This window comes from Anopheles bellator, chromosome 2 (assembly GCF_943735745.2).
Source record: "Anopheles bellator chromosome 2, idAnoBellAS_SP24_06.2, whole genome shotgun sequence".
NCBI classification, from domain to species: Eukaryota; Metazoa; Arthropoda; class Insecta; order Diptera; family Culicidae; genus Anopheles; species Anopheles bellator.
In genome coordinates, this window is record NC_071286.1 from 84465301 (window position 1) to 84490296 (window position 24996).

The 24996-nt window shown below is 49.3% G+C and overlaps 6 protein-coding genes across 7 annotated transcripts; 2 read left to right on the top strand and 4 right to left on the bottom strand.

The window, feature by feature from the left end:
- Positions 1 to 77: 77 nt before the first annotated feature.
- On the bottom strand, positions 78 to 452 carry LOC131208231 (transmembrane inner ear expressed protein). Its single transcript, XM_058200884.1, has one exon. It carries the CDS (start codon positions 450 to 452, stop codon positions 78 to 80), a length of 375 nt encoding a protein of 124 aa, XP_058056867.1.
- Positions 453 to 1057: 605 nt separating this feature from the next.
- LOC131209663 (probable actin-related protein 2/3 complex subunit 2) lies at positions 1058 to 7381 on the bottom strand. Its single transcript, XM_058202778.1, has 7 exons — positions 6493 to 7381; positions 4744 to 4837; positions 4048 to 4343; positions 3645 to 3865; positions 3469 to 3560; positions 3280 to 3389; positions 1058 to 3202 (listed from the first exon to the last, which is right to left on the bottom strand). Exons 1-7 carry the CDS (start codon positions 6564 to 6566, stop codon positions 3175 to 3177), a joined length of 915 nt encoding a protein of 304 aa, XP_058058761.1. The 5' UTR covers positions 6567 to 7381; the 3' UTR covers positions 1058 to 3174.
- A 193-nt stretch (positions 7382 to 7574) lies between these two features.
- On the bottom strand, positions 7575 to 8192 carry LOC131209668 (small ribosomal subunit protein bS21m). 2 transcript variants are annotated; one of them, XM_058202784.1, is made up of 3 exons: positions 8107 to 8192; positions 7786 to 7976; positions 7575 to 7725 (listed from the first exon to the last, which is right to left on the bottom strand). In XM_058202784.1, the coding sequence occupies exons 2-3, from the start codon at positions 7930 to 7932 to the stop codon at positions 7609 to 7611; spliced, it is 264 nt and encodes an 87-aa protein (XP_058058767.1). In that variant the 5' UTR covers positions 7933 to 7976; positions 8107 to 8192; the 3' UTR covers positions 7575 to 7608. The 2 variants fall into 2 exon arrangements, with proteins under 2 accessions (XP_058058767.1, XP_058058768.1); XM_058202785.1 differs by lacking the exon at positions 8107 to 8192 and having other exon boundaries at positions 7786 to 7986.
- A 46-nt stretch (positions 8193 to 8238) lies between these two features.
- On the top strand, positions 8239 to 9595 carry LOC131209664 (40-kDa huntingtin-associated protein). Its single transcript, XM_058202779.1, has 2 exons — positions 8239 to 8372; positions 8431 to 9595. The coding sequence occupies exons 1-2, from the start codon at positions 8296 to 8298 to the stop codon at positions 9260 to 9262; spliced, it is 909 nt and encodes a 302-aa protein (XP_058058762.1). The 5' UTR covers positions 8239 to 8295; the 3' UTR covers positions 9263 to 9595.
- Positions 9596 to 9995: 400 nt separating this feature from the next.
- LOC131208233 (uncharacterized) lies at positions 9996 to 12136 on the top strand. Its single transcript, XM_058200886.1, has 3 exons — positions 9996 to 10591; positions 10656 to 10801; positions 10862 to 12136. The coding sequence occupies exons 1-3, from the start codon at positions 10072 to 10074 to the stop codon at positions 12134 to 12136; spliced, it is 1941 nt and encodes a 646-aa protein (XP_058056869.1). The 5' UTR covers positions 9996 to 10071.
- A 111-nt stretch (positions 12137 to 12247) lies between these two features.
- On the bottom strand, positions 12248 to 20227 carry LOC131209662 (tubulin monoglutamylase TTLL4-like). The gene is made up of 7 exons (XM_058202776.1): positions 20159 to 20227; positions 19115 to 20086; positions 18058 to 19042; positions 17065 to 17987; positions 16843 to 17004; positions 16492 to 16770; positions 12248 to 13437 (listed from the first exon to the last, which is right to left on the bottom strand). The coding sequence occupies exons 1-7, from the start codon at positions 20225 to 20227 to the stop codon at positions 12934 to 12936; spliced, it is 3894 nt and encodes a 1297-aa protein (XP_058058759.1). The 3' UTR covers positions 12248 to 12933.
- Between the last annotated feature and the right edge of the window lie 4769 nt (positions 20228 to 24996).

A 24996-nucleotide genomic window follows, 5' to 3' on the forward strand; every position in this document is an offset into this window, starting at 1 on the left:
GCTATATTTAGCTACTACTGATATTTAATTACACAATTAAGAACGCGAGCACTTAAGATCGGGTTGGGGCGGACCACTCAAACGTTATCGCAAACGGTCACGATTGCCTGATTGTCCTTGTTTTCGGCCACCTCCTTACTGCTGGCCAGTTTTTCCTGTTCCGCGCGGTAATCTTCGCGGACGCGCTCGAGGGCACGTAGAAGGTCCATTTCGTCGATTACGTCGTTGTTCATGCAGTCGAGCCGCTCGCGAAATTTGCGGGTCAACTTTTTGCGCTGATAATCCGCCTCAATATCCTGTTTGGTGCGCGGTATCCGGAACCGAATGCAGCAGCACAGCATTATCACCACGCCGAGCACGGATCCGCAACAAAGAAACAGCAGATGCCACACGCGCATCCCGAAGCTTGTCTCGGTCTCCAGAAATGCTTCCGCTTTATGCTCGACGTCCATGTTTTGGAGTTTTATTGGATAAAGTTCTCTCTTATTGCGAATCAAGAGGCTCTTGCACTGCGAGCTTCAAGCTAACGACTGTTGTCACTGGCAGACTAGCGCCTGCGATATCATCGGGTTTTCCCGTCCCGTCGGTTCATGTTTCCGCGTCCACGGCTATCGATGTGGGTGTAAACGGATGTACGAACATCCTTTTCCGCTGTTCCACTCCCCTCCTAGGGGTGTGCCGCGAGACATGAAATTAAGGAGTGTCCCACCTGCTGCTTCTTTTATTGCCAGCGTCCGTTGGCAGCACAGCGGAAGAACTCACCGTTCGTTGCTCGCTCCTTCTATGCATTTAGCAGCCTACTTTGACCGAATGAAAAGAAAGCAATTCGGTCAACCCTTGTGTAAGTGCCAATGTGCATGTAAAAGGCGTTGCATGTTTATCGATGGCCTACCGCTCGCGGACACTCCATTTCCTTGTCAAGGGCGTCGGGCCGCGTTAAGTAATGACTTCCGGGGTTCAAAATAAAACGCTGGAGACCTGGAGAGGATTTTTGGCTTCTGTAAATTATATTTAAACTTTAAACATTCTATGAAGTTCTTTCTTAATTCCACTTTGAAGGTTCCGTTTTCCATTCTCTAGCGCACCATCGCTAGTGTCTGGCAGCCAGTTTATTGAAAATTTGTTCCATGTTTACTTCGATTGAATTTCATTCGGAGCACAGTTTCATTAGGTATTTGCCCTCGCGCGCGCTTACCGGAGCTAGTTAGTTCAGAATTTTGTCACAATTTATCTGCCACTGCGTTTCCGGGATGTGTTGATGATTAGATTATGATGACGCGTAGGGGCCTGGTTGGTATCTAGTTTGTAACGCAATTTGTTATTTCTCGCTTTGCACCACGCCCTAAAACCTCACCATCAACCACGTTGCATTAGCCACAGTCCACAGCGCAGGTAGCGGCGAAAGTGGCGTGTGATTGACGAATACGAAACGAAACGAAAGTCCGAAAACTAATAATAATATTTGCAACCGTTCTTTCTCTCTAGCTAGAAGGGAATTAGATTATAATACACTTTTTCTCTCTTGAAGTTGATGTCCATTTTGGCGCAATTTGATTTATCGTCCCACGCCGGAAGCCGAGGGTACTGAACTAATCCCGTCCGACCCACGGGAGCCCCCGGAAGGTCAAAGATTAGTCGTGGTAATAAATGCACATCAGCCTTCACTCTTAGTTCTCATGTACCTTCCCCTCTGACGTGGAATTTGGCGCATTCAAATTGCTACCTCCTAAGTATGCCGATAATATTTGTGTCGAGCGCATGTGTTGGAAGATTGTTTTGTCTCATGGCGATTCCGCAGCGATCGCAGCCGTTCAGAGGGCAGTGTGGACTGAAAAGAAACGTTTGCAAGTCACCACACCACTGCCGTAACACAGCGGCCGCAGATCGGCGACCCTTAGTTCGCTGCTCGCGTTTTAGTTCATCACTGTTGCTTTACACAGTGTTTAGTCATGTTTGTCCACTCTCTTTCCTCGCTTCTAAAGGCTACTAGTAATAGTCGGATAGTAGAAGTAGTACTTGGTAAACAACATTCGGTGTGATTTGGTAATAGAGAATAAGGAAAATAGTGCACGCTTCGCTTCCCCGGCGTCCAGTTACGCTCTGTGGCACTACAACCCCACCGTCGGTATTGCCTTGCGATTCTTCACCGTTTCGCACACCGGTTCTTAACTAGCTCTCTAACACCGTCTCCCAAATTCTTACTGCTTAGCGGCTTAGCTACAAACAATCTCTACATCTTTCAGCCCACATGGAACGGCATGTAACGAGCTGTGCCCTCGAGAGCTGCACAGCTTTCAAATTGATCGATTAGTGGGAATTTTAGTTCCAACGGTCTGTCGTGGTCGCAGCTTCATTACTTGTTTTGTGCGATTAATTTGGAACCTTGCTACAAAGTAGATATTTTCCTAAGAACAGTTTGTCTAGCAGAACCTAAAGTAACGTGTTATCTCACTTCCGGTGACTTTCACCAACAAGTCGCAAGCGTTTAGAGTTCTACGTTTGTCTCTCTTCTTGTGTTCGCCTTTAAAATATGCCTCCCAGATTTGGTGCTCCTTTCTGTAACGGCTTTCCTGTGGCCCTTTTTTGCATGCATTGTCCATTTTACTCTTCTGTTTTTATAAAATTACTTTCACGTTTCTTAATACGATCGATCGTTTGTGGTGAATTGGCGCACAGTTACCGATTGCCGGCCACATATACTTTAGAGTTTTGCTAATTTCCCAGACAAGAGACGATGGTGAAGATCTTCTCACTGTTTTGTCCGTCCGCGTTTTTATCGTAGATTTCTCTAATAGGTATTATTTTTCTAGACAAAATGCAGCCAACGTGTGTTCGCCTAGAGACCGTGTTATGCGTTGCAAGACTCGTTAACCTGTCCGACCTTGTTTCTTCGGGGACGATAAACGGTCGAATCGCCATCTGTCGTTAAGTATTGCGATCAGTCGAGACGAAATGTGTTGACGCTCTGGCTGTGTGTTACTTCCGTTTTATTACTATTTCATTAGTATGCAGCAAAATGTATCCGCCGTTCGAGCGGAGCAGAGAATTTACCAAGATTTTATCATTTTATCGCACTCATTGTTTTGACCGCCTTAATTTTGTTCACACTTTCTTTGTTTTGTTACTTTTTTATACTTACACATTTAACAACTAGACGTCCGACGAGTTCTAGAATCATTCCTTCCGAATGAATGTTCGACCACTGGAAAATGAACGCAAACGGCGATCGGTTACAAATCTTTCAGGCCTTTTGACTTATATGGTACCATTTATGCTTACGTTATTGTTTTCTTTTCCGTAATTTTTGGCTCAGGTCGAGCGCGATTGAGCACCTTTAAGAATTCCGAAGTCTTTGCTCGCATCCGCGAATGAATGTAAGCTTTCGAACACTGTGAAGATGGGAGCAAGAAAACGGTGTTAAATCAAACACAACCGCAGGAGCGTGCAGAGCACCGTTGCGCCCATTACCTTAATATGATAATGCAAATAATCACGAAACATATGGATTAAATTGATCGTGTTGTCGCGCGTTTCCTTCGCAGTGTGCCTCGGGAACAGAACTGGAAACACAAGAGAAAACGACCCATAAGAGTCGTACGTGAGACAGGCCATCAAAAATGAACGAAGACTGAGCACCGACTTACCGAACGTAACGTAGCCGATGTTTTCACCAACCCTGGCACCGGTATTGGCCAGCTCTAGTGGTGGCTCCCGATGGGAGAATAATACTTGCGGTGCCGTGTGCGATGCTCTTCGGCCTTCGCGTAGCTCTTGCATGAACACTTTACCTAACACCACGTCGTCCTCGTCACGGAATATCGTGCTGAACACGACCGTTACGCGATCCGGTTTGGCTTCAACGTACCTGTTGAGTAAAAAATCCCAAAAAAGTCACATTAGAGATGGAGAACCCTAATCAATTAATCGAACCCAGATCTAGTGTTTTATCGCAACCTTGATCAATAATCATTTGATCGTTGTGCATTTCGTACGCGAGTGCGATCGTCAATTTTCCCTATATCCCGCGACCCGCTCTCGGCAACTTACATCGTTTCATCATTCCGATAGTTGATTACTGCTCGTTTCTGGCCTTCGCCTTCACCTTCACCCTGCGTCTGATAGTCGAAGTACTTCTCGAACACGGACGCGAAACAGTTTCGCTTCAGCAGCCCGATCCTTCGGACCGTTTCTTCCCAATTTTCCGGAATGTTTTCCAGATCGACCAGCACCGAAACATTGTAGCCGTCCTCGGGAGCGACGAGTAGCTCGCCATACTCTCGCTTCAGCAGTTCGTCCGCACCGTGCTCCTGCAGCTGCTTGTAGAATTTTAGCGATATACTTGTCTGTAAGACGATAGAAAGAGAAAAACAGGACATAATCAGAAAATGGCCTGCAGGAAGTTTAGATTAAGAACGAAGGAAACATCAACTAGAACGGCGCTTAAGCGCGATAAGCGATGTTGGGTTGGGATGTTGGAGGGGCATAGAAGGAAAAGTCTAAATGTGAGAAGGCCATTCTTCGTCGTATGGCATCGTGTTTTGTGGATTGGCGGCGGCCTCGCTGTTTGCTCTCCTCGGTCGATAACCTCTCTTCCTCTGGTGGTTGATGTTGTTATTGTTCTTGTTGCAGTTGTGTCAGACATCAATTGGATAATGGCTTCGAGGTGCATTGCCTGCTTCGATCAACGTGTTCATGTGCCCGTTGGTTGGCCGGAGCCCAAGTTTCGCGCCGTGCTCTACTTACTCGCACTTTTGTTTTGTCTCCGTTGATGTTGGAAATATGAAATAACACGCCATCGAAGTCTGCCACTGTCACGTCGATTGATTCCGCTTTGTTTCTGTGGAGCCGTAAAAAGAAAGATAGGACAACTGATATCAACCGACTGATGCTAGGAGGGAAACGTGCGCCTACTACTGCTCTACCAAGTAGGTTCGATCAACCTAAAACGTGACTAATGCTTGGTAACTTAGCATGGCGTATGAATCATGGCGTGCTTCGAAAGCAGCGCAATGGCCCAGACGGGCTTCAACAGAAATTTGGTGTGAAAACATAGCCAGCGCAACATACACTAGTGAACGTGTGGCGCGCCGCTCGGCCGTTTCATGGACGATTAACGTCACCGTAGCCATGCTACCTTAGCAAGCGCAAGTCAACAGTCCCCACGAGCAACGCCCGGTCTTGGGCAAGAGGTGGAAATATGTAGCGCATTAACCCCCGTTTTTGTTTTCGTATCTTTTGAGGATTGTTTTTTTTGGGGCGATGTGAACGAACGAACTCAAAACATGGCTGCAGAGTTCAGCAGAAAATTAAAGCATTTTGCGGCGTTTGGAAACCGGCGTGAAACGGATTTCGAGATAATTAAATGAAAATGTTGACCAACCGGAAATACGCTAGGGTTTCAAACTCAATAATTTTACGTTAAAAAATTACAGACTCATGTTCAAGATAGCAAACGCTAGAGCGCTCAGGTGGTCGCACCACTTCATCGATAAAGGAAATTGCGATGTTGCTTCACCATCAAGATAACACAACACTCACTGCAAACCAAGTAGGCTAACGGAGCAAGCACTAAACGGTGCCTGGCAGAAAAAATGTCACCCAAGACATAGTCTTCATATGTTTGAAGAATTAATCAAGTGTTTGAATCAATTTGAAGACTGCATCGATAGTTTCAGTTTTACAAAAAAGCAGAAGATAAAAAGGGATTTGGTACAGTCAAAGAAATTGCTTCATAAGGGGCCATACATAACACCAAAACGATACGCGCTGACGGAAAGTGGTCCCCATTTGTGGCACTGATATGTGCCAACAAATCGACGGGTGCGAGCAAAGATAACGGAACGGTTTAACATTTCCAACGGAAAGGGGACCATCGTTCGACACCGTTGGTAAATATTCCTTTCATCGTGCCCACAGTGTTTTTGGAGTACGATAAGCGTGAGCGAAAATAAGTACAGACCGATAAGCGCGATAATGGAGACGTTTTGAGCCGTGGAGGTCCACATAGGGTTGTGATTACAAAAAAACACCATAAGCATGCAAGCGAACCACACGCAACCGGGCTGGAAATGCACCGCAAACCGTCCGCGCGAATCGGAACGTGATTTGGCTGCTTTTTCGCATTTGACAGCTCGGGCTCCGGATATGTGGATCATGCTCGCGTGTGTCATCGTAAGGAGTAGGTTTCCTTTTTTAGAGCAACACTGCCCCTCCCCCAATGCGTGTAGGAGCAGACCCAGAATTGGTTGCAATGTCTAACACCGCGAGAATCCGAATGCTGGAACGCACTCGATTGCTTTGTCCCCAGAACCTCGAATTTGAATCGAGTGCAAAATTGGCCAAAATTTATTTGACTTTTGGCACATCAATTTCGGCTCGAAAGAGAAGCTTCTTCGAACAGACACGAAGTGGAAGTAGCGGGCGCCGCTAAGAAACGGGGACTCGCGTCCCGCGATGACGTGATTCGTCGAGGCCGGTCAACCGATTACTCACCCAGCGATTGCATTTTTGAACTTGACTGTTAGCGTTTCCTCCACAATCCTATTATTGATCTCTAGCAGAATCATTTTTGCTCATCCAAGTAGCAAGCTCCTTCGGGCCGGGTGTAGCTGTGTTGGTGACGAGCCGCAGTAGCAGAGCTGTAACTTTTCTTCTGTTTCCGATCGCTGGTTAGCTGCAGTATCTGCTTGGTCCGGCGACTTTTTTGCTGCGCTTTACACTGCCGCTGTTTTGCCACTCCTTTTGCGTGATCTCACGCAGCATCGAACATTGATTCTAGTGGGACTCGCACACACACACCCACACTCGCCCCCACCGATTCTGTTTCTTCGGCTTTTCGTGCAGTGCACCACTATGCACCTTATGCGAAGCACAAATCGCCGCTTTGGACGATTTATGGGCGTTCGCGAGAAACAACTATTTTATTGGATTGAACCGCTTCCCCAGACGATCGCCGCTCTACCGATGGAACGATGAACCCGTGAGTTTCGCCTGCCTGCGGCTTGTCACCCTGGAGCACAAACAGCCACACACATACACGCACACAGCCGGACGCACAATAGATAAAAACGCGTTTCTCACTTCCGTCCGCTCCGCACCAGCAGCACCCGAGGGAGTTCGCTTCGCTCGGATCTCGTGGTGTCACCTACGCGTGTGCCGCCTGGACAGGGGCTGGTTTGGGTGGAATCGAAGCACAAGCGGCCCTCACGATCTAGGCACTACATTCGTGCCGGATTCAAGCTGCCCACACAGACGAGGGAACCGAACTTGGCGGCCAAACACAATCTCTGCGGCACCCTAGGAATGACACAGTTTCAATCGCTTCCTCTCGCGCTTCTATTGCTTTCGCTAGCTACTCTGCTTCGCCCGAAACTGTTCACTCCTTTTTTCACTGCTTTCCAGGCAGGAGGTTTGAACGTCGTGTCATCCGCTTGACAGCACCTTTCCCGACGTCGTGCCAATTTACAAGTACGGGTTCATTTCTTCGATCTGTCATTATGGTATCCCTCGATTAAATTTGAACACAAAATCCTCACGCTTTCGGTATAAATGAGATATTCGTTACTTTTTGGTTGCACTGCAAGTTGGTACTACGTTTTACTGATGTATTTAACTACAACCCGGGAACGGATCAATGCGATTTTTTCGCAACACAAACTGGATCTTCCGGTTCATGTCCTCGTTGTAGATTGATTTGCAGCGTTCAAAGTTAATGCGGCGGCGAGTCTGTGGAGGAATCGTACAATAGTTCAAGCAGCAGCTCCTCTAGAAAGATGCCCGAGTTACCTGAAATGGCTTCTCGTAGTATCGGGTCCGCCGAAACTGGTCAAAGATTTCTTCCTTCCCCAAAATACGATTCAAAACTCGGCAAGCTTCCTCGACGTTGTTGTTTTGCACAAGCACCGTGCGAGCGATGAACTTTGCGTGACGCATAGTGGCTGCTGCACGCTCTAGCTGATGGGAGCAAATCGGTTCCGCTGGAATGTTGCGTAAAGCGCGGAGAACAAATTATTGGATGTACTAAGCATGCACTGCACAGTTTAACAACCATGAAGAAGGCAGACACTCGGTCGATAATGTTTCAGGGACTCTTCACTGTATACTTACATCGATATTTAATGAATTATCGACAGGAAGCAACCACCTTCCTTCCGCACGTTCTTTCGTGGCCGACTCTGTTTTCGTTGCCAACTGACAGCTGTTTGTTGACATCACATTCCGTGTACGAAGAATCAAGGAGACAAACGCAGAACGTGCAATAAAGGCACAAAGCCGGAGACCCTCCATAAAAGAATCATGTCGAGCGTGGAGCTGATCCATCAGTACAAGACGACATGTAATAAGCTGAAGAAAATTCAGCGCGTATTGCTGAAGTAAGTATCCGTTTGCCGTGCCACCCCGTGTTTCTGACCCGTGGTTCCCAATTTGCAGGCGCTTTGGACCGAGCGTGGTGGAAGTGAAGGAAGAATTCGGTTCGCTGGCAAACAGTTTCAACGAGGCCTTTCAACCGGACTATGCCGCGCTCTGCTACATCGGGCAGAGCAAATGCGAGAAGCTGATCGGTAACGATGCGGGCGAAGTCGAGGCGCTGCTACGCGCAGCGCGATCATTCCGCGGTGCACACGATAAGCAGCAGCGGGTCCGGGCAGAAAACATTTCGTCCGAGCACCACGAGGGAGCGTTTCGCTGCTATACGCAAGCGCTCGACCGACTGCCGGAGAAATCGGTCCTCGGTGCCGCAATCATACGTGAGCTGAAGGAGATCAGCCCAAGCGTTGAGCTTACGAGCGACTTCAGCTCACCGTGCCACCGTATCTGGGACCTCGAGCAGTCGGCCGAGGAAAGCCTTGCAGCACGCGATTACGTCGGAGCGTTCGAGAGGCTATCGGAAATCTACGACGACGTGACGGAGCGGAAATGTGAAGCCCTGTACAGCGAGGTGATGAATCGGGTCGAAGTTTCGAGGCTGCTGTTGCTCTGTTTGTTGCAACTGCCGCCGTCGGTACGGTACGATCACAAATTCATTGAGCGATATTCGACGATCACTGACGGGAGCTACCACACTGCGGACGACTCAAGCGGACGGGGTTACGGGCAGCTTGGCGAAGACCTTGTGCTGCTCCTCCAGTCGCTAGTGGTCTCGTGTCAGGCCAAGGATATCGAGTCGCTGATTTCGGTTCGAGATGAACTCTGCCAGCGACCGGAACTGACCACGTCACAGCAGACCCTTCTGAAGGAAGTGCTCACAAAGTACTGCAAATGATATTAAGTGTGCCAAAGGGAACGCCGACAGAGAATGCAAAACACGCTGTAAATACGACCCATCCGAATGTTAATATGCTGCTTTTGTACGTTTTGCTATTTGCATGGTGGCTTTTTTCATAGTTTCTTAGTCATAAATGCCTCATACACTAAGCTAAACGGGATAGAAAAAAAAGACAAACCAGTTTTCGTTTAAATTCCTCGAATGATTCTACCTTCATCCAGGGACCCTTCACCTTCTGGGGTAATTCCAATGAGAAACATTATAAAACGGGCGATACCTGCTGAAGCCAAACCAGGACCTCCTCACTGCAGGAACGTAATAAATCTTGGAAACCGTTCAGTTCCCTTACCTAACCTTTACCTGTACCGCGAAGGAAAGCAAGACTCAATACAGCACCCAAAAAAGCACCCCTGGGTCCAAAGGGACGAATTTGCCCTGCGCATTCCCGTTTCCCGCGTTCATTCGTATTGGAAAGCAATGCTGAAAAAGGTGTTTTGAAGCAGGGACCCTAGTCGCCCCTTTTGCGAAGGATCGTAGAGATACCCTTCGTTACCCTTGTGTGCCCGATTCCGTACCTTTACTCCTATTAAATCCGAGCCGTGCGAGTGAGCAGGAGGGCAAACTCCGTTTGAATTCCGATCGCTCGGGTCGAAAAGGTACCCCGAGCGTTGGGCTGGGTAAACTTTCGAATAGGGTTATAAGCAGGGAACCAGGACGAAGGACAAATCAGTTTGTGCCAGACATCGTAGGGCCACACAATTTCGGGTGTATTACAGATCGTCTCACAGTGCAGTTTTGTCGGTGCGATGGCTAGCGATTCGCAGACGGTTGCGGTAGATTCTGCTCAATGCATTTCCACGGTTTCCGCTAGCGGGACAGCAGAAGCGGGGCCATCACTAGGATCGTACACGAGTGTTGTGCTGCTTCCGGCGCACGTAGATCAGCCGACAGCCCAAAGCAGCTACGAAACGGGTGCCGTACCCGTCGGAAGCTACAATTCCTCCCGTTCCACCGTTACCAGTACAATTGCTGGAGTCGGTCCTATTAAAACAATATTTCAAAATCATGTGGAACTAAACCATTCGCAGAATGTTCTGAAATATGTGCCTCACCCTGAGGGACAGTTGGCCCCGGCAACACGCACCCCGCAACAGTGGGTGTTGATCGAGTGGACAATGCCGGCCGGGGAGCCAAATGCGTACTCGGTGATCCCAGTTTCGGAAATCGTGCAAATGACGGGTGCCTCGGTTGAGCTTACCACCGGAAAGTCGGTCCTCGTGAAACGCGGAAGACATATGCTGCCGGCAACGATCGTTATGATTTCCGGTAAGTACCTCAAGTGGACAAGCAAGTTTTTACGGCTGTAACTAGAACGATTTTGTATCTGTAGATGAAAAACGTTTTCTGGACACGGAGTTAAACCAGCTGAGAAAAATGTGTACGGCGGACAACGCGACGCATCTGCCACATCCCGAATCGTACCCTGCCAGCCAGCAGCGTAGATATCTGCCCGGTGGTCAACAGTGTCCAGAAGCGGTAAGTGAAGCTTTCCGAGATCCATGAGCGCAAAGTAATAACATAGGATGCTTTCCTTAGTCACCAGTCCCAACGATGCCGGCGGTCACGATGGAGTACGACTACGCAGAGTTCGATGGCGTAGTACCACCGACATCGGTGCGCACGATAGTGCCGCGAATCGAACGCAGCGGAGCTCGCCGGGCAGAGATACGTCCGATGACTTTCGACCAGCAAACGCAAACCATCGCTTGTGGGTCATCGATCGATGTCGCCGTCGAAGCGCACCTCAAGCGGATTTCCTCCTACCTCGAGAGCATCATGGCGGAGCAGAAAAGCTACCGCATGGAGAGCGAGTACCAGCGGAAGTTACTGCACGAGCTACACGAGAAGGCTTCCGAGCATGATGCGAAGCTGGAGGCGATTAGGAGAGATGCTAGGGCCACGGATCGTTTGGAAGAAGACACGCACAAATCGCTGTCCTCGGACGTGAATTGCACTGCAACGGAAGAGACCTACGGCTATCGGTCTGCGTCGGCGGAATCGGAGCGTAGCAAGCACGTGGTAACATCGACGAACGGTGGGCTTCTTCTGCAGACGGTTGCCGATGGTCACGTTGAAGGAAGCCGCACGACGAACGAAACCACCGGGATACTATACGAGTGGAGCCGTCCAGCCCGCGTTAACTCACCGGAATCGGAAGCTAGCGTCGAAAACAAACAGCACCGAGGGAAGGCTCCACAAACACGAAGTGACAGTGTACGGTCGATGATCGAGACCGACTGGAGCGACACATCCGGTTGCGTGGCGGGAAACGACGATCTGGGTGCGCCGAGTGAAGACGGTGATCGGATGGTCGTTCCAGTCGAGTATGTGTCGATCGGTCGAAACAACACGATGGTCAAGCGGAGAGTGCTGGATAACATCAAATGGTCCAACTATAAGTCGGCTACACGGAGTCTGCTGATGGAGCTGTTTTCGCGACACGATCTTGCAACGCGCTCCCTAAGTGGACGTCCTTCCCCAGCGTTTGCCGGGGACGGCCGGAAGCCCGTCAAGCACAAGCTCGACCCGGATGTGATAGCGGATGTGATAGAAATCGTATCGAGCTCGTGCAAAGTGGCCACGAACATGGTACGGACCGCCATCACAACCAAGTGTGCCGACGAGAACAAGATGCTACGCCAGCGGCAAGCGACCGCTGCCAAAGCCGCCAACAACGGTTCTTCGAGCCCTTCCGAGATCAGCGACCGCCCAAAGGTGACCGCCAAAAGAAGAAAGATGGTGGCCGAAACCCGCAGATCTCCAGGTGTCGAAGGATGCAAGGTTGAAGAGAATAAGGAAAATCTTGGTTAACATAGCCGTAAGTCTAAACGAAGTTAGGGAAGTTCTGTAAAACAATAAAGTATTTGTACATTTTTAATGTTTTTGTATTGTTTTCATTCATTTCTATAACATAAATCTTGCGACAGGATTTCATTTGTTGGTTGTTTCTTATACTTTCTCTGTTCCCCGTATTCGTTAACGATCTTCCGGTTCTACCACACACAAACATACATAATGGCGGAGCAACAAAGAGCATTGAAGAGTGCTAAAGTATGATCGCAGTCAAAATCCCCACACGGCGACGATCATTCGTAAGCAAAGTTCGCAATGTTCCTACGTTTGTCGTACCGGAGACGCCCGACAGTTTATCCTATTGGCCTACCAATGACCATCGAAGCAAAGAATAAAGGGGTTGTATTTTCAATTCGATTTACCTATTCGCTTCATTGCAAAACAGTACAATAGCCTTGTCTAGGAGAGAGAATTAGTGGTTATTACAAATTGCTTCCGGCTCGGACCGCAATTCAAATAAGAACGTAACTAACCCAACTTAAGTAGAAAAAATAAGGTCAAGAACACACAAAAGACACGTGTAAAGCGGTCACAAGAGGGAAATAGAATATTGTAAGAGTCGATAGAGAAAATAAAGATAAAAATAGAGCAATTCCATGCGCTTGGTTGGCCTCCCGTACGCAGAAACTGGGCGGCTCCACTATTTCTACACACGATCCCTGAATCAACCCAACAACCCAGGAGGATCGTTTCCCAATGTAACGCTACCTATTATCTAGTATACAACCCGCCCCAGTTCCGGGGCGAGTTCCCCATTAATCCTGCACGATAATGGTGTTCTCCGTGTCACCAGCTCCACACTCTTGCTGCTTGAGCAGGAGCGCATCGTCAAGGATGAGCTTAATTCTGTCCCCTAATCGAAGACCATCGCTCCGATCAACATCATCATCACCACCGGTCTTCGGTGCGTCCGAGGAGGGCAGCGTATCACCGGGGGCCGCGGTTGGGATCGCCACCGGGATCTCGATCGTTTGCGTGCTCAGCAGATTGTCACTGCCGGGCGGATAAATGGCACGGATTACTATGGGCTGTGGCGTGAGTGTAACGTCGCCCGACTCGGCGACTGCTTGGGGCGCCTTCACTTGGCGCCGTGGAGTGTCCTCGGGAAGCTGGTCGATCGATTCCTGTGACTGGTAGACGGACGAGGACTCCTGCGACGGTAGCTCCGAGGAGCTAGTTTGGTCGGTGTGGATACCGCTGTCTTGTGAGCCATTCTCGCTGCCTATACCGTCCATCTGCTGTTGCTCATTGTTGCAGTCCTACCGACGAGAACACAAATACAAATTACAATCGGCAGAAGTGTGAAGCGTCCGGTGTTGGCATTCGTTTCTTTTTTTTCGGGACTTGGTTTCGGGTTTCAGGAGCAATCCCGAAATTACTAACAAACGGCGCATGAAAATGAACATATAACGACGGTGGCAGCAGTATGTGGCGTTAATATGCATCGCATTACATCTTTTACTAGGGCAGCGAAGGGAGCGAAGAGCATTAACACGTGAGTACTAATGAAACGAGTTACACAACACCGACAAGGCGAGAATATGATGAGTGATTCCTGTGCGAGTGCGATGGCGCACGATCGATGATCTTTCTGAGGGGGGACTAAAGAGCGATCGACTGGTGTGAAATGGGGTATGAAACGAAGTGATGCTGGAAGGAGTCTATTGCCCAAGGGAATGGTACGAACACTACGAAGCACACAACTTCTTGCGTTTCCGCGATTCAGGATTCGGACAGCGCATTTGGTCATCTAAAAGAACACATTCTTAACAACAACTATGAAACGTTGCTACCCCGTAAGCAGATTAACCGAACTCGAACCGGTACATTGTACATTATAGGTCACTATTAAAACACGCTAGAGAATGAAACAACCAAACTACAGAACGGCGAACTTTGTACAAACCGGTTTAACGATTGTGAGCGTTTTCGAACGAGTAGCAGAGCGTTGATACAAAGAAATGTGTAAATAGAATGAAACAATAAACATAGACTATAAACGGACGCTAAGAACTGTGAACAAGAATTATTTACTGAATTTACACACCTAACGAACTACACGAAGGAGGGAGCACACGATCGATTACCTCGGTTTTGGCGGAAAGGGCACATTGGAAACATTGGAGTACATTGGTTCAGGGGGAAAGAAGAATTTCTGTTTCAGACAAGGTGTCTCCGTTAGGGGCGGGTTGTTTAATAGTACGCTACGCCCCAAATATTGTTACCACCGTTATTGATCGTTTCGATGATATCTTCGATAGCCTATGGCGTCGGATATCGGAGTACCGTTGTAAAGATCATCGGGCGATCGGTTTTTTTTGGGGGGAAAAGAGAAAGATAAAAGCTTATTAACGTTAACGTTGACATCACTCGCTTGGATGAAACTCTCGGGCGCATCCAATTGTGTCGATCGATCAAACTTTGCCCGCGGCTGTGTTGGCTCTGAATGGTCTGTTTTCTCTGCAAGTTGGTGGTGTTGTACTTATCGTTATTGCCGGTGAAATTTACTCCAAAAGACATCCTAATCACTAAAGAAACATTCAGAACTTCTACACTGAAAAAACTTGAACTCGAAACTAGCGAATGGAAAACCTACAAACGGGAACACAGAACGCCATTTTCAATCGGATTTAGAGCTAGCAGAAACCTTCTAGGAAATGGTACTTTTGTTCTATCCAAACTCCGTCCTAGGTAACGTACAATTGAATGACTAGGCCTAGAAAACTTCAACCGTTTATAGTACAAGCTTATCGCGTCATGGATTTTAAATCGGGTGGTATCTAGTTTAAAAAGAGCAAACATTTTGTGTTATTGTAAAACATACGAAACCAAACAGAATACCTCTCTGCGGACTAATAATTACAATGAAAGATCAGGTTAGACCCAAACCGTAGCTTGCAGCACAGTGTAAGGGTGTAAAAATGAAAACCAACCAAAAATGTGCCTTTGCATCCTATCTTTGTAGAAAGAAAAATAAGAATTGAAGAACCAAAAAGTATACTAAGTATTTGCAAATTGATTAAAACAAACAACTTAAGGTACAAACGAAAGAAAAAACAAACCAAATTGAACGGTCGAAATCAAAGGTACAGAGAAATCAAACGGAAATAGGAAAAGAGATCACACTTACGACCCTGTATCGTTCGACAACGCCAGTACGCGGCTCGGAATGCTGACCAAAGGTCCTGTGCTCATAATTTTGCACGGCACAGTAGGCGGATCGGTTTCAACTCGCGCGACCACGGATTTTATCGGCCCCGGTACCAAAGTTTTATACAGATTCGGCAACAATAGGGGTTCGCGATTTTATATGGCCAGTATTTTTGGCGGCACGTAAGAGAAAAGAGGCACCCATTTGTCCCGATTCAGAATTCCGCGAGAAGAAAGAAAAGTGGTTTATAGTTAAATCAGTGTGGCTTGAAAAGGCAATGCTGTAGCGGAGTAGTGTGTAGAGTAGAATAAGGTAAAGGTGGTGTAAAAGCGTTTACCTCGACTAACACTTTGCTGTGGCGTTCTGGCCGTAAAGGAAGTGAGTTGTTTAGCTTGAGAAAATACGCTTTTGTAGAATGTAAATATGTACATTTTTTCGGTCGGAGTAAGAAAAAGAATCAAGTCAAACAACGAGAGACAGAACAGGAGATATTGAAAGTAAACTGTAACTTCTAGGATGAAACGAAAGCAGACTGAGGAGGCTGCGACGGATCGGGCATCTCGAAGAAGATGTGTGAAGGAAGATGTGTTGTGCTGAGCGGGAACTATACAGTCCGCCACTGTGAGCCGGAATGTGAGTGCGAATGTAGTAGGCCTGGGACACGGGGGCAGGTTCCTAGCAGACCTATAAACTTCTTTTCCGAATCATGTCTACGGTGTACAATCATCGCACGCCGGGCGTGAAAAATGCGCTGATTATTGTTGTCAGTGGCGTGCCTCTGTGCTGCGCTAGTTCCGAGGGATTGTTAGCTGCTGCTGTGTGTGATATGAGTGTGCCTTTTCCGTTTTACTGGATGTGCGTGTAGTGCAGATTTTGTGCTGCTTTTTGACGTGTGATTATGTATGCATGTGCCTGTGTACGTTAATGTTTGAACGCTGTCGTGACTGTTACGCCTTCCAACAACCAGCTAGAGCACGGAGGATACTGCATACTGAATTGTGGGGCTCGGTTGCATCTAGCACCCTACCAGCGTTTTGCTCCGTCAAGCGGGTTAGCGTTTGTAGGCTACTAGATGAAACGAAGCGCTCCGGATGTTGTCGTGCAAACTGTCTTCGGTGCTCTGATGCTTGTCTGACGGGTGTGCGTTGCTATAGTGACTTACCTTCTTCAGTGTGCTCGGTGGCACCTGGAGATGTACCTTCTTTTCGCACAGCGTCTGCAGCAGTGCGATTCCGTCGGCCCGATTGTGGCTGTACCGATGCTCCCAGGCGTCGAGCAACCGATTATAGTACCGCGGGTGTTCGGTATATCCAATGTACCGGTGGCTGTTCGGGGCCGGTAGAATCCTTTCGAGTGGCGCACTGCGCGAGAGTTCATCCTCGGTCAGCAACAAACACCGCACATCGTCCGGTGTTAGCTCATCCAGTATCGTGTTGATGTACTGTAAAAATAATGGTGATTGAAGACAGAGTTAGCGCTCCGCTAGGGACCAAATTCCATCGTTCCATCTTACGTCATCCCGGGACATATCCTTCTGGATAAATTGATTATGTTTCAGTCTTTCGTTCTTCGACAGGCTCGTCGTGTAGATACGCTTGTCGAAGCACAGCGGTCCTTCGAGTCCTTGTTCTTGTAGAATCTCTTTCTGCTCAGCCATCGGTATTCTGGGTGGAATCTAAAAAGCCCACAACAACAATTAACATCGTACCGAGGTTCAGCTTGTGGTTCTTTCTACCTGATACATGACGGTGTTGAGTAGCGCCTTTACGAGGGGTCCCTTAACGCGCAGATCCAGCGAGGAGGCCGAATGCAGCGAGGGCGAGATGTTGACTTCGAGCAGCCACGGGACGAGCTCGGAATCGAGCAGCACATCGATGCCAAACAGCTCGTAGCAGTTGTACCGGCTGCCCACGTTCACTTTCGACATCGCGTGAATCGGTCCTTCGCCCGACAGTACCGTGCGCAGAACGAGATTGCGCAGCGCGCTCCACAGCCGATCGACGTTGACACCCTGCTCGATAAAGTACGACCACAGCGACTTGATCGTCCACTTGTGACCCTGGCACGCGTCAGCGTCCTCGTTTTGGCTGTAGTTGGTCGACAGTTTGTTAATACTGTAGTTCGTTAAATGCATGTACCGATCGCTGAGCGTTTCCGACTTTTCGCTGTACTTGACCGACGCAAACCGGGCCAGCCCGTCGGTGTGCATGTACACCCGGAGCGGGTTCATCGACGTTACCAGCACGTACAGGCGCAGATCGAACTTACTGCCGTTGATGAGCAGCGGACGCTCGATGTAGCGTTGGACGATCAACGGTTTCCGCTTGGGGATTTGGGACCAACGATTGACCACCTTGATGCCGGTGCCCCGCGCCGATGCCGGAGGTTTGATGATCCACTTGCAGTTGCGCTGGTTGTAGCGGGGCCAAAGCTGGCGCAACATTTTCAAATCCTGAGGTATGATGTAGGTGCGGGGCATGAAGCCAAACTCCTTCTTGCCGTGACGGTTCATCTGCGTTTGCAGGTTGCGCCAGACGCGATCCTTGCGGCCAATCTGAAAACTCCCCGGCAGGTGGTTAAACTTCTGATACGGCCGCAGCGTCTTGAAGCACGTGCTCTTCATGTGCTTGCCCCAGATGCCGACCCAGTCGTTCGTCTCTGTGTTGTAAAGAGGGATATGGAATCGTTACGGTGAACAGAATGGGGCAGATTGAGGTGTGTGTCTTACTTTTCAGCAACCGGAAGCCACTGTTGAGGAGAACCTTTCGCACGACGATCGGCGTAATGAGCGTGAGTTTCCACTTCAGCACCTTGTGGATGGACGGTGGCATCGGCGGTCCCTTCTCCTCGTGTGTGGCGAACGTGAGGTACGGAGGAACGTGCGGAAAGAGACTGGGTGCGAGCGGACCTTCCGGAGCGTGTCCACCGAACACGCTTCCTATTGACGTAACGACCGGCGAGGACGCTTTGCCGAGCGACGAAGGTGAAGGCGAACCGGACTGTGACTTTGGTTTCTGATACGCGGCCGCCAGGTATGACCTATAGTTATCCTCCGAATCGGTGAGCGAATCGTCCAGCACCTCGTCTCCGATGATCGCGATTTCGTCGTCCAGATCGTCATCATCCTCGCCATTACACTCATCGTCGAGGTCGTCATCGTCATCGCCCGCATCGGACTGGTCGATCGTGTCGGCATCCAGATCTTGCGTGTGTACCGATTCGCCGCCACTCGTGCCAATCGAAATACCGGAAGGTGTCGGTGAGGCATTTCCGGCACCGGCAATGGCCGAAGTCCGCAAGGTTGGCTGAGGGGAAGCGGACTTGCGCGAAGCATCACTGCCCATCGATGATGATGGGCTGCTGCCGACGATGCCGGTGCTGGTCAGGGTGCTGGCCAGTTTTGGTTTAAGCCGATTCGTGACAACACGATTCGCACGGACGGTCACCACCTTCGTGGAACGACCGTTGACCATGCCACCAACACTGGATAAGGCTTTCGTAGGTTTAGGGCGCTGCGTAACGTTGCCAACTTCCATTTCTTCGATTGCGTTGGCCATCTTCGACGGTGGAGAATCCTTTTGACACAGTTGCGCAGAGGAGGACGCGAAGGACGTAATTGACTGCGGTGTCGGTGGAGAGCCAGCCAGCATTGCAAGCGACTCATCGGTCTCCAGCGTCGGAGAGATTGTATCACGGGTACGCTTGAGGGTATTCTGTGTGGTGGCATAAAGAAAGAAAAGGTTTAAACTATACCGCTCGGTGGGGGCCATTCAGGGGACACTTACATCACGGCTGTACCGACCGGGCGTAGTCCGAAGGCCGGTCAGAAGGCTGTTACTACTGTTGGCAGCACTGTGGCTGTGGGCACTGTGGTAAATGAGTTCCTGCGGTTCCGATTCGCTTCGAGCGCGTAGCTTTCGATTACCGCCGCTCCGTTCGAGAATGCTGGTGCGTGTGCTAAAGTGTGTCTCGAGATTGCGAGCAAAGCGGGACTCGAGCTGCCACTCGTTCGGTACGTAGTAGCCACCACTGCGTCGATCCTTCCGGAAGCCATCGAGCTCACTCATGAACACATCCTTCGCATTGACGACCGATCCATTTTGTACCACATTCTCCTTCGCCGGAAGAAGTTGACCGGAGACGGACGTTACACTAATTGCCGGCAGCAGATCGTGCGTTGGCAGAGAAAGTGGCACCTTCCGGATGGGCGCGCTGGTCGTGTTCGTGGTGGTGCTGCTGCTGTTCGACTGATTGGCGTGCTGCTGCGAGAGGGAAAACGATTCGATGAATAGACCCCCGCTGGCTCCGGAAGCGGGATGATCGTGCACAGCGATCGTAGGGCCAAACTTTTGCCTCTGTTGATGATGGTGATGCTGCGGGTGCTGGTGGTGATGCGGATGATGGTGGCCAGACAGTAGCTTGCTCTTGACCTTGGTACCCTGCTGCTGCTGCTGCTGGTCGATGGCACCGTAAAGAAGGGGTGCCATTGGAAGACTTTCACTGCGACATCTTCGACGCAACGGAGGCCCCGAGGTGCTGCTCGGATTAGAAACCGTTAGTTGACCGTTGGTTCCACTGGTGCTGCTGCTATTTTGGTGTGTTGCTTGCTGCTTTAGTGATTGCAAACGAACGGCCGCGGCAGAGTTGCGCGCATCGGAACCGTACAACACTCCACCAACCGGTGGTTGGCCGGATGATTGCTGTGACGGTGGTCCGTTCTGTTTAAAGTCCATGATATTGGCGAATTTGGTCGTAATCTGCGGGTGAGAAGAAAAAAAGGATACCATTCTTGAGGAAGGTAATAAAATGGAACCCCTCATCCTCATTACACTTTGCCGCAATCGGGCCCAACAGCAGTACAGCAGCGTGACGAATATTCTAAAAATGCTGTCGACCATTGCGCCTCGTGTGTTGCGCAGAATTTCGGGTGGCCGGTCGAGATTGGCACCAGCATGCGACTACTCAGCGATGCGAGTGTGTGTTGGCGGGTCACGAAGAAAGTGTGACTAATAACGAACTGTGCACGAGGAACCGGCTTCACCTTCAGTCACACTCATCGCGCGTTGATGGATAACGTTCCGATCTGGCGGATTCGGCCACCGCAAAAGTTGGCTCCACCAGCACGCGGTCGGTCAGAGGGAAACTAGTGCACAATGCCACCGAATCGCTGATGTTTCGTTTCACTTTTTGCCATACTTTTGGACTCTCTTGGGGTGGTCGGCGAGCCGCTAATTGAAGCTGCGGATCGCACATTGAAGCACGAGGTGGCGCAGCTGTACACGTCAAACGAGCTCCACGAGGAAGCGCCAGAGCTGATAGCGGCACCGACACGCGGACCAGAAGGGGCCGTTCGGTTATTACGTTTCTAAAAATGTCATTACTTTGCCGAATGAATCCGTCCGTCCTATCCGCTCTCTTACTCTCTCTCTCTCTCTCTCTCTCTGTTCTCTTTTTCTCTTTGTTGGTTTTATACTCAAATAAACAGAGAACTTGAACACGCAATCACGCGCTAATCGCGTTCAAATAACTACGCGTCAATGAGCTCCACTTTTTGTTGTTTGGTGCGCCACTGGAGTGTCGTGCTGAGAGTTGGATGTTTATTTGTTTTCCTACGCTGGACTGGGGCTGGACCGAAGGAGTATCGGATCCCCACACATAGGCCTGCCGTGGAGCGAAACTCGTTAGTCCGCTCTCTTCCATACAATCTTACACACGGTTGCTCTCATGTTGCGATCGCGATCGCGTTTTGGATGCTCTCGGTTCATGCGGTGACTCTCCTCTCTTCGACTCAACTTCTTTATGATGATGCTCTGAATGGATACAACGTTCGATCATCAGGATGCAAATCACCCCTTTGGAGCTCTGAATGTGACCCACAAAGATTGTGGGAAACAGTGGTGCCGAAATTGGACGTGCCAACCTTTTCTGAGCCGCGAGTCAGCACCTTCGCGGCGCATCTCTCAACGAGGGCGAAGTGTGACAGAGTCTCCCGCGGCGACATTGACCGCATTGCGTTCCCGCGCGCGTGGTGACAGCTAGCTTTCGTCGGAGAAGTCCGCGCGAGAGAGTGTGTCCGTCCGTCCCACCCCGACACGAAGGCGATCGTGAATCGCTGCCGCTAACAAGATCGTGCCTGGTTATGGAAGGGACTCCGTTTCAAGGTTAAAAACGAAATCACCCAAGGTGCGCACTAAAGTGCCGCCGGAGGATCGTGGCGTCTCACGGGGTCGCGGGTTGGAATTTCAGACTCACATTCCAACTCGAGCGGGATGACGAATGACAAATGGTGGCAAGTCGAGCGGGCGAATGTGAAAGTTAGTGAAAGGGAGAAAGAACGACGCCGGCCGCCAACGTCCCCGCTGGTCCCGTTCTTTGGGGTGCAAGAAGTGAAGAAAATTTTAATGACCTGCTGGGCATCATTAGCAGTTCCTTGACAACGGTTTAATGGGAACGAACGCTTTACCCACCGTAAACTGGCATGGCGATCTGCCATTGCTCTAGCTCAAGGCCTATTCAGAGATGGGATAAGTTTCCCTATTGGTTCCCAAAATTCAAAATAATATTTGGGAAAATGGGAATTTTATCTGCAAACTCTGCTCTACAAATGTCGCAAGGCAACTACTGGGGCGTACGAGGACCTTTCTCGCGGAATCAAATGAGAAAGAAAAATGGCAAATGCCAACGGCAACACGAACATTCCGAGTCCGACACGATTCGTGGAAAATGTTCAATCTAAGCTGCAGATGATGTTTTCGAATGGGGGTCTTCCTTTTCTGCCAGAGATCCAAAAAACGAGAATGTCCGATTTCGAAGAAGCACAAACAACGCCGTCTTTCTCACCTACGCAAACCGTGTTCACCTACGCAAACCAGGGGGCGTGTGCGGACCACGCTCGTGGACATCGTTGTTCCTGTTGATTAATTCAAACTCATTTTCTGCACCGCCCGATGAAAAATGAAAGTTTAGGCCCCGAAAGAAACGGCGGCCAAATGAAGAATTTAAAACACAATTATATCGTCGCCATCGCGGTGGACAGGCGAAATATTGCCCAACACTCAGACGGGTTGTGTTTATGGAGGCGCCTGGTGTCGTTTGGCGTAAATATACTTCGGGGTTCTGGTCCGACACATTACGATTCAGCTCTCTTACTATCCATGCGTTGGTAACAAAATCGTAGCAGTGAGTTATGTGGTGAAAGCAGAGGATTCGCATACCTTTCAAGATGGTTTATGAGGCGGATGTTGGACGGAAGCCATGAGAATTAGACAAACTTGAACAAAACTCGGAAATGTGTAAGTTCATCCTCACGGAAGGCGCACATCAATGCTTTTATCTCTTCGATGTCATGGACGCCATCGGTGACCTCATTGCAGTTCGGCAGACTTGATGCACATCCAGGCACCGTTAGAGCTGGCTCAGGAATTAGATGTCGGTGTTGGTGTGGCACCATTCTTTGGCGCACTCTTGTGGGTCCCATACTTGTGATGGCATCATTTGTGCCCACTCCTTTAATGGCCTCTTTTGGATGCGCACTCCTTTAATGGCCTCATTTGGAGTTTCAGGATACGGTATGAAATGGGCGACATAAATATGTTCCCCCATTTGTTCGTGGTTTTTGTTAACCAGCCATAAAAATCCATGAAACGGGAGCACCTTTAGCAGAAACAAAGTCCGTTAAACACTGTTCAATTACATTGAGGCAACATTTCGCTTCTGTTCTGACACCCGACTACTCGCTCGCAATATTATCGGATTGGCTGTTGCATGAATTATGCTCTTAGCTATGTGGATTGCGAGTAATGGTTGCTGCTGTGAGAAATTACAACCCAATTGGATTTTCGTCCCTTTGAGTGCTATGGCAAAAAGGACAATCAGGAGAGTGGGAAACTCAAAAGTTTGCACCAAATAAACTCTCGTGGCCGCTCGGTTCAGGTCAGTAATTCATTATCCTTTGTTCATTCTCACAGTCCTCTGGGCCGTGGTTTGCTGTCGTCGTTGCGACCGAAAAGTTGCAACGTACTCGCTGCCTTCTTCGATTGTTATCCTTCTTCGCATGATGATGCACGAACCACTTCGTGGGGCTTCTTGTCACCCGTTCGACGAAAGTAGGCTTCTGGGTAACGGCATCATCGTTGACAATGATAGCTCGCGGCATTCGATGAATGTGTAGCCCCGTTACAGCACTTACTGCAGCAGTACGAAATGGCGGCTTGCATTAAACAAATTGGTGGCGCTGATACCCTTTTCGCAGTTTGCGCCAACATGAGTAGGTAAGCGAAAGTCTCTCAATCCTTCGTCGGTTAGCTCGGTGTACACTCGCAGGGCAACAATGTCTGCGGCGTTGATTTTTGCATCGAAGGAGTCATTGGCGTGAGCGTGATAGTGAAGCCGTTAGCTTGATTCAACTTATTCGAAAGTGTCGAGCGGTGAGTACGGGCGATCGTTTAATGAGTTGATTCGGACGGAAAATTTAAAATACGTTCGCGAAACAGGCACAAAATGTCGGAATAGCACAGGGGCTTCGGCGTTCCATTGAAGGGCTTCCGGTTCTGCTGAATGTGACGGCCGAGTCTTAAGCCTGGTGGCGAAAACTGCAACGCTTTGCACCATCGTCGAACATGCTGTCAATTATTCGTACGACCGAACGTCGGGCCTTCTGCTGGCAGCCTTTTTGCACACCCTGACCCAATTCTGACCGAGTGAAGGTAAGCCAAACACTAGCTTATTACCCTCTTATTGATCAGCTTTTTACTAGTCTAAGTGTTGCGTGAAAGGTGCAGCACCTCACGCGAAAGAGGCGAAAAGCTTCAAACAAATCATGCGTAACACCACATACGCCGCTCAACTTCCGATTCCGGAAGTGGGTCGCATTTTGTGTACGGAAGTTTTCTGCATTATTTCCATTGACCCACTACAAGGTCCTCGTCGCGTACCGCGCGAGCATTCCTCAGAAGGTGTCATTCGTTGTTTATCACCCAGTTTCGCTATTGCCGTTTGATGTTGGCATTGGTTTTTCCTCTTACTTCAAGGGTCGCCCGTATGATAGGTGTGCCGTTTCGAACCCGAACAGGTTGGTGTTTTATGTATCACTCTCTCAGGCCACACTCAGGCCTCCCATTTGGAACAAGAACCTTCATCAACATAAAGCCAGTTGACTGCGAAAACGACGGCTGTCTGGCTTCGATCTATTTTCCGACTTGTTTTATACTCCACACATAAAATATGACCTGTTTTAGCGGCTCCTCGCGGCATGGCCAAATTCCCTGGCTGGTGGAGAATGTTTTCCACTGCATTGTTATCGGGGGCCCATCGTTGGCCTATCTTTCTACCATTATTTCACAATTAACAGAAAGTGTTGCTTCTTTGTTGCCAGTGTTTAACACATTTTGCAAAATGTGGTGATTGGCAGAATTATTAGTTGTGTCTGTCTGTCGAAGACAACGGGTTTGCGACAACACGGAGCATAGTGTGTCGGAATTCTTACTCGTCTGGTCGGGAAAATTCACAAAGGTCATTTACCTGCACCTGTTCCGATGGTGAGGCTTCGACCTACCGATCGTTTTCATGTGTCAGTTATTTCGACACCTTCGTGTTCCGAAAGAAAGGCCCTTAAAAACCGACCGGTTCTAGTGCTCGGTGGCGGATAGTTTGTATTTGCAATGGAAAA